Source organism: Strongylocentrotus purpuratus, unplaced genomic scaffold (assembly GCF_000002235.5).
Source record: "Strongylocentrotus purpuratus isolate Spur 01 unplaced genomic scaffold, Spur_5.0 spur5_scaffold_3, whole genome shotgun sequence".
In the NCBI taxonomy this organism is placed as follows: Eukaryota; Metazoa; Echinodermata; class Echinoidea; order Camarodonta; family Strongylocentrotidae; genus Strongylocentrotus; species Strongylocentrotus purpuratus.
In genome coordinates, this window is record NW_022145609.1 from 39,435,611 (window position 1) to 39,448,895 (window position 13,285).

The window sequence follows — 13,285 nt, forward strand, 5'->3', positions numbered from 1 at the left end:
TATGATACTGAATTATAAAGGAATCAAGAAATACGTACCACAAGATGAAAACTAATTTTAAGCCTACTCAATGTTAATATTTTCGGATGGGCTATGACTCAAACTAGTTTCAAAGAGATCAACAATAAAGAGGGTGAGAAGCTATCATTTGGTATTGACGGTCCAACAAAAACTTTGCACGAAAACTTGTATAAATATTAAGCCATCGTTCTTTAAAAAGAATAACAAGAAGGACTGTCTAAATAAAATTTAGTTTTGTGGAAGAAAATACTGATACGAATTACCAAGGATATTTCATGAGAATTGAAAGTACAATAGCTTTTCACAGAACATCCAGTTTAAAGAGTGGTGTACGGCATAAAACAGTAGGTCTTACATTATCAATATCTTTTAACAGCTCTGTTACATTCCTGAAATCGCCACAGTTATTTTCAGGTACCCATTTGGCTCTGCTAATCATGTCTCCAACACACAAGGCTGTAGCAACAGGCTGGTGCGCTACCATCGCGGGACGAAAAAGAAAATAGAAAACAAACTCGTATAGCATACCCAATTACTAATCACATACTGCATGCAGCTAAGGAATAACAAGAACATGATGACGAAATTGAAGAAAAAATACCAACGTGTCCATATTAGCAATACTGCAAAGAAGGTTAATGAAATTTTCACATAACAACAAAGTCTTTTCAGATTTTCTGCTATCAAAACACCTTATTTTAAAGCATATGACTAAATACCTAGTACTATTTTTGTTTTAAATTCTGCTCTTCGAAATGATTGAACTTACTGTACTTCCTGAGTGCTTTGTTTGAAACAAGGTATTCGTGTGTAGAATTTGCGCTATATAACGTATATTTACTTTTATTAACATCAACATCACCATCAATTATTTGCATCATTACCATTAGTTGTATTGAAGGGACAATCTCGTCCTGTTGAATTATACCGGGAATTCAACTCTCCCTTCGCGAAGAGAGCCTCACCGAATCTTGACACCCATGTAAAACTGGGACAAATTGCTGCAGTGGAAACAGAGGATGCATGTGAAATGTAGGCTAGTTGAATGACTTTCAAAGAGTGAAGTTCATTTTCCATTAAATGATAATCATGCGAGTTGTAAGGCCTATTACGCCTTGATCATCAGATTACTGTACGAGAATGGTCGCTTTACAGCTGCTACAGAGCTTTGATGTCTGTTAAGTGGGCATCAGACACCCACTGTTTCTACACCTTAGCTAACGCATACCACTGTTGACGACTGTCTTGGTCATTGGTCGAATCGTCGGAGTTTACGTTGCTACGCGCTACTTACAAAAGTAAAAGAAGTTAACATTGACATACAGGTTTAGGGCACTGTGTAGTTTGACACATATTGCATATGATCTACAAATTATTTGAAAAAAGGCATCGGACAGGAAGTTTTATAATCTTTGACAAAGGGCCTAACAGTTACATTGAATATTGCGACTAGTTATAGTGTAATATTCTTGCTGTGGAAAAATGAGAAGAACGAACTCCTGGTAAGATTATGTTTACGACACATGCTCGTCTGGCCATTGCTAAGCGGTATATTCCATACAATATTCAAGTTCTCTGGACCCGGCGCTTCACTTAACCCTCATCCAAAAACCTAACCTAAAGGCCCAAATTTCAGCCTTAACCGTAACCCTATACTTTTGACGAAATAAATGCAGAAGTAAAATGTCTGGTAATCGACAAAACCTATTTTGCCCAGAGTACTACAATAACGGCAAATGAACAGATGCTTTTGAAACTCACCGGTGCTGATAACCTTGACGATCGATGCGTCAAGTATTCCGTCTGGCCGGGACGACAAGTCGAGGAAGGATTCTTCGACACTTTGTTGAATCTGGAAAGAAGACGTCTCGTTGTCTTCGACGTACATATTCAGGTCAGCAATGATGCTTCCTTCGCGAAGGTTGGAGGGTACCACGTACAACGAATTTCCCTCAAAATTACCCGTCTCCACCATGCCCGTTTGAACCTAGGATTTATCATGAGCAATTCAAGTAAAGGATAAGCTTCAAAAGGCATGGAAGGAGGAACTATAATTTGAATTCACCTATTGTATTTAATGGCATATTCATTCAAAAGCTGTCTCGCAGCCTAGGCTGAAATATACAAACTCTCGACACACAAAAAGCAAACGCATACAACGACATATACCAATACCACACCAGCATATCACAAGGAACAAAATAATAATAATCGATTTGGCATGGCAAATGGGTATCACAAGTAACTTGATTAACATATTCCGATTGACTAACTTTCCGTCCGAAGGAAAAGAAAGAAGAAAAAGTAAAGGTAGAAGTCATTGAGAAGAGAAGGGAAAAGGTCAAAATTGAAGTGAAAAAAAATCAGGAAAAGAACAGGAAAGGCGGATGAAGAGAAGGGAGAGGACTGAATGTAAAATGTTTTAATGAGGCGAATAATAAGTTAAACCGTTACATTAGCAACGGGAGGAATGGTGCATAAAGCAGTCCTCGTATAACGCTGTCCAAATATAATAATTCTTACGACTTGCTGCAAATTTAATTATCTAATTAGGGTTATACTGAGTATAAGGTGTTGTGGTTGAGTGGATACGTCGCCGGACTGTCGATCACAAGGTCCACGCTTCGAGTCCCGCCGCCACACTTATGTCCTTTGGCAAGACATTGATCTAATTTGCCACACTCCACCCAGGTTAAGTAAATGGGTACCTGGTATAAATTTATTCCTTAAAATGCTAGAGCGCCGTATGGCAGCCGTGCTAAAGCCAGGGTAATAATCGGGAGGGCCAGGAGGGTCAAATCTGACTGACATGAGCGCTATAAAATAACCCATTATTATTATTATTAATATTATTTTAATAATGAGGTTATCGTTCCTAGTTAGTGATATGCTTCTTTTGCAGTAGTGTGAAATGAATTTACATAACGAATTGTTACGGTACAAAGGGATGGCCACAGAATGAGTCCTACACTGTTGGTCATAATGGTGAAATAATTTTTTTTACCCCAATTTATGGGATGATTTTGATGATTTATTCCTAATAGGTCTAGATAATAGTATGCATTCTCAGATTTTATTGAATAATAGCCCCTGCTGCGTACAGTCATGATTCAGTGGCTAAGCAATGGCCTCATTACTGTGAGCCCCCAGGATCAAAACCGTGTCGATATGCTTTATTAGTGCCCTTTTATGAGGTATTAAACCTCATTACTGTCAGTTATGACTTAAGGACGTAGGTCCCCTAGTTGATTAGCATAGTAGCATACACATGCTTAAGCAGTCACGCAAAACAGACACTCACAAACTATTATTAAATAAAATCTGAGAATGTATACTATTTTCTAGATCTATTAGGAATAAATCATTGTTGAAATCTTTCCATTAATCGGGGTAAAAAAAATGTATTCCACCATTATGACCAACAGTGTTGAGTTTGGTAATGTTCATCACTCGTTTAATCATACGATCCATCCCTTCTAATCCATCGGCAGAATTAAAACAAGACTTGAGGAAGTATCCCGGCACTACCTGCTTTCCAATTTTGAAGTGGAATAATGATGTAATGTATTCCTCAATACTGATGAATCAACCAATTTCAAATTTAGAATCTAATAATTTCTTAAATGAATAATTCTCACGTAATTTGTGACCATTTCCGCAGCATCCTGGTAATATTGAGATGCAATGTCTGACAGATCCCCTGACGATGTGACGTTGATATTAAACTTGGCATTCTCGATTATTATGTTAGATAACTCTGAAAAAACAATGATAAAGATTTCTATAATGTTACGCTGTGCACCTCACGACTATTGTAACGTCTGTGGCGCATTGATTAGAAAACAAAATAAGAACCTCGTCATTATGACTAATGATCGATTAATGGGCATATTGGAAAAGAGAAACATTGTTGTCGAATCTTGATGAATGATTCCAAACGAAATCGAGCAGTTGGATGTATTTTATATGACTAGTCCAAATAATCTCGACAACATTAATATCCAGAAGCTCCATAATTATACAAAGATTATTCAAATAGAGTTATAATCAGAGTTATAATCATGTTCTTAATTTGCCAAATCTAAGAAAGAGGGAAATGATATCTACCTTTGATGTAAATGGCAGCCTGATCAGTAAAAACCACGGTACTAGCACCATTCTGATTCCTGCCTTCACCTTGACAGCGGTAGTATCCGATATGTGCAGGGGTCATTGATGCGATGGTGTATGCACGCTGGTTTTCAGTTCCAGGGACCGTTACGTTATTCTTCTGCCATTCAAACCGAATCGCATTCTCAAAGCTACACATCATCTCCACACGTTCAAGAGCGTGTATCGTAAGACTTGTCGGTGAAGATAGAACTCGGATCGGCTCTAGCTCTGTAACAAACCAAAAACATAAAATAATTACTTTAAAGTGGGGGGGGGGGGGGGGGTGTAAATACTAGCTTAAAATTCTACTAAACGATGGCCATGTCTGTATACGATAAAATGATGCTTTCCGGACGAGTCTCTTTGGGCCACTAGATTGCAAGAAGACAAACACTGCATTTTGTTTATGTCTCCACAGTTGTAGTTACTTTAGGCGTCGTTGCCTGTTCGGTTACTTCAAAATGAATACTTCCACTCTCTCCATCTAATATGATATTGAAATAAAAGAGCTTAAGTGAATTGTATGAACAAATATTTTTTCCTCCAAAAAATACAAAATTGTGCCGAGATTACGTCAGGTAACAACTATGTTATTGAACAGCAACATTCAGAAAACCAGTTATAGATCTAAAGGCGTGCAAAACTTCAGAAAGATAAATATCTGCATTTGGAGGCAACTTTTACACATAAAGGAGGGAATTAGAAATTTCAGGAAGCTAGAACATGTAGCATTTTAGTGTGGATAAAATAATTGCTGAAAAAGAGGAAAAAGAGAATTTCTGGCGAGGATAATTTGGTAGTCTGAAGAGAATTTAAAACAGAACTATTAACATATCAACGATTGAGTTACATGTTGAGCAGTTCATTCCAGTATAACCAGTACACAAGCATACATGCAGGTATACAGTGGTGAAGTGTGATGTCATCAAAAATCTATTTTTAGAATTTCTCCTAATTTTATGAACTAGAGCACTACAACACTGAGTTCCATAGGACATAATTATTCAGATGGTCATATTTCAGCCAATAATTAATATATTCAATTAGTTTTCGACATTCAGACATAATTTTTGATGCTCTTTTGGAAAATGAAGAAAAAAAAAACCGAGAATTTCTTAAAATAGATTTTTATGATGTCACAGCTTCGGTCCTCTATAAGAGTTGACAGGCAAGTGATTAAGATATATTCCTCTGAGTCCATTATAATAATTGTGCCAATTTCATTAAAATGATATTTATCTTTGTCGTAAAATGAGATTGAATTTAGGAACGTAAACTGAATTATAAGAGAATATATTTTTACATTAAAAAAACATATACAAAGTGGTGCCGAGATGACAGCATTTCACTACTATGTCATCAAAAGGTAATTTTCATGAGAGCAGATATAGATCTACATATATGCACAATCGTAAGAAGAAGGAACATTTAGCAGTTTTGTCAACTTTGAAGACAAAAAGGGATGAAATGAAACAAGAAAAAAAAAAAGGAATTTCTAGCGAGGCTAATTTGGTGGTCTGAAGAGAATTAAAAACAAAACTATTAACGTATTACACACGATTGAGTAACCTTTTTGGCAATTCATTCCAGTATAACCAGTAGCACACATACAGGAAAAAGAGTTGACACCATCTGTACATGTCCCACCATTCAAACAGGGATTAGGATCACAGTTACACTATCTTCCAAACACGCCATGTTTGGCCGCGATGTTACCAAGGGCAACTACGGTTTACCGGCAGAAATGCCAAGCCCGAAACATTCCAAAACGAAGTGTGATCTTTTGGCGTGTTTTGGCGTGTTTTGGCGTGTTTGGCAAGTATGAACGCTCGCAGTTGTAACATCGCGATGTTAGGTCACGTGACTTTAGGAGCGGAGCTAGCTGTCGCTCTTGAAGAAAATGATAGAACGATGTAAACAAAGAATAACATAAGGAAACACAGAAAGAGGAAGTGATAGAATGTAAAAAAACAAACAAAGAATAACATATGGAAACACAGAAAGAGAAAGTAATAGAAGGAAGAAACAAAGAATAACATAAGGAAACACAAAAATAACATAAGAGAAGGTGATAGAAGGAAGAAACAAAGACTAACATAAGGAAACACAGAAAGAGAAAGTGATAGAATGATAAAAAACAAAGAATAACATATAAGAGAAGGTGATAGAAGGAAGAAACAAAGGATAATATAATGAAACACAGAAAGAAGAAGTGATAGAATGATAAAAAACAAAGAATAACATAAGAAAAGGTGATAGAAGGAAGAAACAAAGAATAAAATAAGGAAACACAAAAAGAGAAAGTGATAGATGATAAAAAAAAAATAACATAAGAGAAGATGATAGATGGAAGAAACAAAGGATAATATAATGAAACACAGAAAGAAGAAGTGATAGAATGATCAAAACAAAGAATAACATAAGAGAAGGTGATAGAAGGAAGAAACAAAGAATAACATAAGGAAAGACAGAAAGAGGAAAGTTTTTGCATCGGAGTGCCGCGCATGCGCATAACCAACTTAAACACGCCAAAACATCACTGAGCTTTTCAGTCGGTGATGTTTCCGCACAAGTGTAAACGGTTGCGCGAAACATCGCGATTTTTCAAAATCAGGTATTTGACAGTATAAATGCGCCTATTGTTATAATATTTGTCTTTGTCATAATATAAATGAAAATGAAATTAAACGTAAAGAGCGAAATTGCATTGTTAACTGAAACGGAAAATGTCTCCTTTTAAAAATATTCAAAATAGCGCTGAGATGACGTCAGGTAACTGGCACGTTGTCAACTTTGAAGAAAAAAAATTGGATACATTAAAACAAGAAAAAATGAATATTTATGAGGCTAATTAGGTGGTCTGAGGAGAAGTAAAAACTAAACCAGTGAAATATCATCAACGATTGTGTTACCCATTTGGCAGTTCATTCCAGTATAACCAGCAGCACACATGCACGTATAAGAGTTGACACCATCTGTACATGTCCCACCATTCAAACAGGGATTAGAATCACAGTTGTCAATATCTACAAAGGAAAAGTTTGTGAGTTTAATGGAAAAAACATGTGATTAAGATGTATTCCACCATAATATCAGTTGTGTGTATTTCGTCACAGTGATATTTGTCTCCGTCTTAAAATAAGATTAATTAATAAATAAGTTTAATGAAAAGTACGAACATTTTTTATATAGTTTTCCATGATAGTTGTGTTCATTTAATTGCGACAATATGTGTCTTTGTCGTAGCATGAGGGTACATTAAGGAAGCTTAACTGCATTATAAAAGAATTTTGTTTTCCATAAAAATACACAATGTGGTGCCGAGATGACGTCTTGTTACTACTATGTCATCAAAAGGCAACTGTCAGGAGAGAAGATATAGATTGTCCTATATGTACGATTTCAAGGACATAGAACTTATAGCTTTTGAAGCAACTTTTTACGAAAAAACGAAATTAAAAAAGAAAAAAAAAAGGAATTTCAAGCAAGGCTAATCTGGTGGTCTGAAGAAAAACACAACTAGTAACATTTACCGACTGAGCAGTATTGACCAGTAAAACCGGCATAACAAATACAGATATCAGAGTCGACACCATCAGTACATGTAGCACCATTCAAACAGAGACTAGGAGAACAGACGGTCAGGTCAATAAAAACATTTGAATTTGTGTTGTAGAACAATCACCTTGCCTTTATCGCAAATGATATATAATGCAGGGTGGATCCAAATGGGACCAAACCCACCTTTAACGGCCTTAAAAATGAGAGAACGAGGGACGAAATATAATAAGAAAACAATTAATAACAATTAAAAAGAAACGGGAAGAAAAGTAGAGATAGGTAAAAAAAACAGAAATGGGAAAAAGAACTCTCCTCCAATATATTGATATCATGACGGCCAGTTTCTATATTGCTAAAACACTCGAGCTTCCGGGGCTATACCCCCTGTACATCCGACAAAGGTTCTACCCCTGTATCCCACCAGGCACCCCTATGTGGGGACGTGGACCTCAAGACGTAGACGCCAAGACAATCATTTGTTCATTAAAATTGTCCAATGGAGATAGTGTGTGTGAGAGACAGGATTGATTTCGAATGAATTATCCGATAGGAGGAAGTACAAATTACAATAATGATATGTTGCAATTTCTCCTCGTAGATATGTTTATTTGTGATAAAAATTGTGTTGAATCACTAAGGTAAATTACCTATGTCACAAATCAATCCTGTGTAGCCCGATACACATATGCAAGTGAACATGTTGACTTCATCGATGCACGAACCACCATTGGTACAGGGGTCAGAGTCACAGTCGTTCATATCTACAGCAAAATGTGGAGTAGAAAATATGGAATTTAAGAACAACAGCTACTCAGAATCTCTACTCTCTTTCTGGCTTATTTAGCTACATTATGGTCTCTAAATCACTCTCTCGTTCTTATTTTTTTAAAATTACAATCTCTTCTCTACCATCATGGCCAGTTGTCCAAAGTTAATATACCGAAGGTATTAAACATGTAACTTAGAAATAATATAACATTGTAATCCAATTCTAAATTCTGAATTAAAAAAATGGTATGAACCATATGGATCCAATCTCCTGCAGCTTCTTCTCCTAAATGCAAGTTTGTTTGGCTAAAAATAGCACAGAATGTTTGGACTCGTTTTAAATTCTTCACAATAATTTACTGTATATCCAGGTGCACGGGTAAGTCATTGCAAGTACAGCCGATTAGACATTGGACAACTTGCACATTCATTGCTTTCTAAAGGTAAAATTATCTTTTTTCTACTCTTTTTATTCCCCCTACCAAACTTACTCCCGCACTCTCAAGTCAGTGTATCAGCTATGAATACCAAAGTTAAATGATCATTGCTCATCAATATCTGAAGGGAAATTTAGTTTAAAATTACAGAAAAATAAAATTGCCTGCTAAACCAAAGGGACAAACGTCACTTATTGTTAAATCTTCAACTACACTTAATAGGTTATTCGGTTAATGATAAAGTAAAGTCGTGTTTTTCAGAAAACAAATCACCGTGCATCATGTTTTTTTCTTCAATCGTAAACAACTTCTAAATGGCATATAGAATGTTAATGATATGTTTCCATTGCTGCTAAAGAATATGTATATTTGTGATAAAAATTGTGTTGAATCACTAAGGTAAATTACCTATGTCACAAATCAATCCTGTGTAGCCCGATACACATATGCAAGTGAACATGTTGACTTCATCGATGCACGTACCACCATTGGTACAGGGGTCAGAGTCACAGTCGTTCATATCTACAGGAAAATGTGGAGTAGAAAATATGTAATTTAAGAACAACAGCTACTCAGAATCTCTACTCTCTCTGTGGCTTCTTTAGCTCCATCATTGTCTATAAATTACTCTCTTGTTCTTATTTTTTTTTAAATTACAATCTCTTCTCTACCACCATGCAGCTTCTTCTCCTAAAGGCAAGTTTGTTTGGCTAAAAATAGCACAGAATATTTGGACTCATTTTAAATTCTTCACAATAATTTACTTTATATCCAGGTGCACAGGTAAGTCATTGCAAGTACAGCCGATTAGACATGGACAACTGGCACATTCAATGCTTTCTAAAGGTAAAATTTCTTTCTCTACTCTTTTTATTCTGAACGGAAATTTAGTTTAGAATTACAGGAAATTAAAATTGGCTGCTAAAGAAAAGGCACAAACGTCACTTATCGTTAAATCTTCAACTACACTTAATAGGTTATTCGGTTAAAGATAAAGTAAAGTCGTGTTTTTCAGAAAACAAATCACCGTGCATCATGTTTTTTTTTTCAATCGTAAACAACTTCTAAATGTCATATAGAATGTTAATGAATGTTTGATATGTTAGTATACCCAAGGTATTATACATGTAACTTAGAAATAATATAACATTGTAATCCAATTCTAAATTCTGAATTAAAAAAATGGTATGAACCATATGGATTCAATCTCCTACGGCTTCTTCTCCTACATGCAAGTTTGTTTGGCTAAAAATAGCACAGAATATTTGGACTCATTTTAAATTCTTCACAATAATTTACTGTATATCCAGGTGCACGGGTAAGTCATTGCAAGTACAGCCGATTAGACATTGGACAACTTGCACATTCATTGCTTTCTAAAGGTAAAATTCTCTTTTTTCTACTCTTTTTATTCCCCCTATCACACTTACTCCCGCACTCTCAAGTCAGTGTATCAGCTATGAATACCAAAGTTAAATGATCATTGCTCATCAATATCTGAAGGGAAATTTAGTTTAAAATTACAGAAAAATAAAATTGCCTGCTAAACCAAAGGGACAAACGTCACTTATCGTTAAATCTTCAACTACACTTAATAGGTTATTCGGTTAATGATAAAGTAAAGTCGTGTTTTTCAGAAAACAAATCACAGTGCATCATGTGTTTTTTTCAATGGTAAACAACTTCTAAATGTCATACAGAATGTGAGTGATATGTTCCCACTGCTCCTAAAGAATATGAATATTTGTGATAAAAATTGTGTTGAATCTCTAAGGTAAATCACCTATGTCACAAATCAATCCTGTGTAGCCCGATACACATATGCAAGTGAACATGTTGACTTCATCGATGCACGTACCACCATTGGTACAGGGGTCAGAGTCACAGTCGTTCATATCTACAGGAAAATGTGGAGTAGAAAATATGTAATTTAAGAACAACAGCTACTCAGAATCTCTACTCTCTGTGTGGCTTCTTTAGCTCCATCATTGTCTATAAATTACTCTCTTGTTCTTATTTTTTTTTAAATTACAATCTCTTCTCTACCACCATGCAGCTTCTTCTCCTAAAGGCAAGTTTGTTTGGCTAAAAATAGCACAGAATATTTGGACTCATTTTAAATTCTTCACAATAATTTACTTTATATCCAGGTGCACAGGTAAGTCATTGCAAGTACAGCCGATTAGACATGGACAACTGGCACATTCAATGCTTTCTAAAGGTAAAATTTCTTTCTCTACTCTTTTTATTCTGAACGGAAATTTAGTTTAGAATTACAGGAAATTAAAATTGGCTGCTAAAGAAAAGGCACAAACGTCACTTATCGTTAAATCTTCAACTACACTTAATAGGTTATTCGGTTAAAGATAAAGTAAAGTCATGTTTTTCAGAAAACAAATCACCGTGCATCATGTTTTTTTTTTCAATCGTAAACAACTTCTAAATGTCATATAGAATGTTAATGAATGTTTGATATGTTAGTATACCCAAGGTATTATACATGTAACTTAGAAATAATATAACATTGTAATCCAATTCTAAATTCTGAATTAAAAAAATGGTATGAACCATATGGATTCAATCTCCTACGGCTTCTTCTCCTACATGCAAGTTTGTTTGGCTAAAAATAGCACAGAATATTTGGACTCATTTTAAATTCTTCACAATAATTTACTGTATATCCAGGTGCACGGGTAAGTCATTGCAAGTACAGCCGATTAGACATTGGACAACTTGCACATTCATTGCTTTCTAAAGGTAAAATTCTCTTTTTTCTACTCTTTTTATTCCCCCTATCACACTTACTCCCGCACTCTCAAGTCAGTGTATCAGCTATGAATACCAAAGTTAAATGATCATTGCTCATCAATATCTGAAGGGAAATTTAGTTTAAAATTACAGAAAAATAAAATTGCCTGCTAAACCAAAGGGACAAACGTCACTTATCGTTAAATCTTCAACGACACTTAATAGGTTATTCGGTTAATGATAAAGTAAAGTCGTGTTTTTCAGAAAACAAATCACAGTGCATCATGTGTTTTTTTCAATGGTAAACAACTTCTAAATGTCATACAGAATGTGAGTGATATGTTCCCACTGCTCCTAAAGAATATGAATATTTGTGATAAAAATTGTGTTGAATCTCTAAGGTAAATCACCTATGTCACAAATCAATCCTGTGTAGCCCGATACACATATGCAAGTGAACATGTTGACTTCATCGATGCACGTACCACCATTGGTACAGGGGTCAGAGTCACAGTCGTTCATATCTACAGGAAAATGTGGAGTAGAAAATATGGAATTTAAGAACAACAGCTACTCAGAATCTCTACTCTCTCTGTGGCTTCTTTAGCTCCATCATTGTCTATAAATCACTCTCTTGTTCTTATCTTTTTTAAATTACAATCTCTTCTCTACCACCATGCAGCTTCTTCTCCTAAAGGCAAGTTTGTTTGGCTAAAAATAGCACAGAATATTTGGACTCATTTTAAATTCTTCACAATAATTTACTTTATATCCAGGTGCACAGGTAAGTCATTGCAAGTACAGCCGATTAGACATGGACAACTGGCACATTCAATGCTTTCTAAAGGTAAAAATTTCTTTCTCTTCTCCTTTTATTCTGAACGGAAATTTAGTTTAGAATTACAGAAAATTAAAATTGGCTGCTAAAGAAAAGGGACAAACCTAACTTATCGTTAAATCTTCAACTACACTTAATAGGTTATTCGGTTAATGATAAAGTAAAGTCGTGTTTTTCAGAAAACAAATCACCGTGCATCATGTTTTTTTCTTCAATCGTAAACAACTTCTAAATGGCATATAGAATGTGAGTGATATGTTCCCATTGCTGCTAAAGAATATGTATATTTGTGATAAAAATTGTGTTGAATCACTAAGGTAAATTACCTATGTCACAAATCAATCCTGTGTAGCCCGATACACACATGCAAGTGAACATGTTGACTTCATCGATGCACGTACCACCATTGGTACAGGGGTCAGAGTCACAGTCGTTCATATCTACAGGAAAATGTGGAGTAGAAAATATGGAATTAAAGAACAACAGCTACTCAAAATCTCCACTCTCTTTCTGGCTTATTTAGCTCCATTGTGGTCTCTAAATCACTCTCTTGTTCTTATTTTTTTTTCAATAACAATCTCTTCTCAACCACCATGCAGCTTCTTCCCCTAAAGGCAAGTTTGTTTGGCTAAAAATAGCACAGAATATTTGGACTCATTTTAAATTCTTCACAATAATTTACTTTATATACCTCACTTAAGAAATCCAGCCATCTGATTGGTCGAATTGCATTCATAAACTTCAACTGTTCCTGTAAAAT

General features: G+C 35.3%; 1 protein-coding gene across 1 annotated transcript in view; it reads right to left on the reverse strand.

Annotated features, from left to right (window-relative positions):
• The window catches only part of LOC581059, a 31,909-nt gene that overhangs the window by 10,534 nt on the left and 8,090 nt on the right, over positions 1–13,285 (reverse strand). The window contains exons 8-18 of the mRNA XM_030995931.1: positions 12,852–12,965; positions 12,098–12,211; positions 10,723–10,836; positions 9,348–9,461; positions 8,382–8,495; positions 7,086–7,199; positions 4,129–4,401; positions 3,660–3,778; positions 1,783–2,008; positions 906–1,022; positions 377–498 (exon numbers count right to left, since the gene is read on the reverse strand). Coding sequence (XP_030851791.1) covers positions 377–498; positions 906–1,022; positions 1,783–2,008; positions 3,660–3,778; positions 4,129–4,401; positions 7,086–7,199; positions 8,382–8,495; positions 9,348–9,461; positions 10,723–10,836; positions 12,098–12,211; positions 12,852–12,965 — 1,541 coding nt within the window. The remainder of the gene's footprint in view (positions 1–376; positions 499–905; positions 1,023–1,782; positions 2,009–3,659; positions 3,779–4,128; positions 4,402–7,085; positions 7,200–8,381; positions 8,496–9,347; positions 9,462–10,722; positions 10,837–12,097; positions 12,212–12,851; positions 12,966–13,285) is intronic.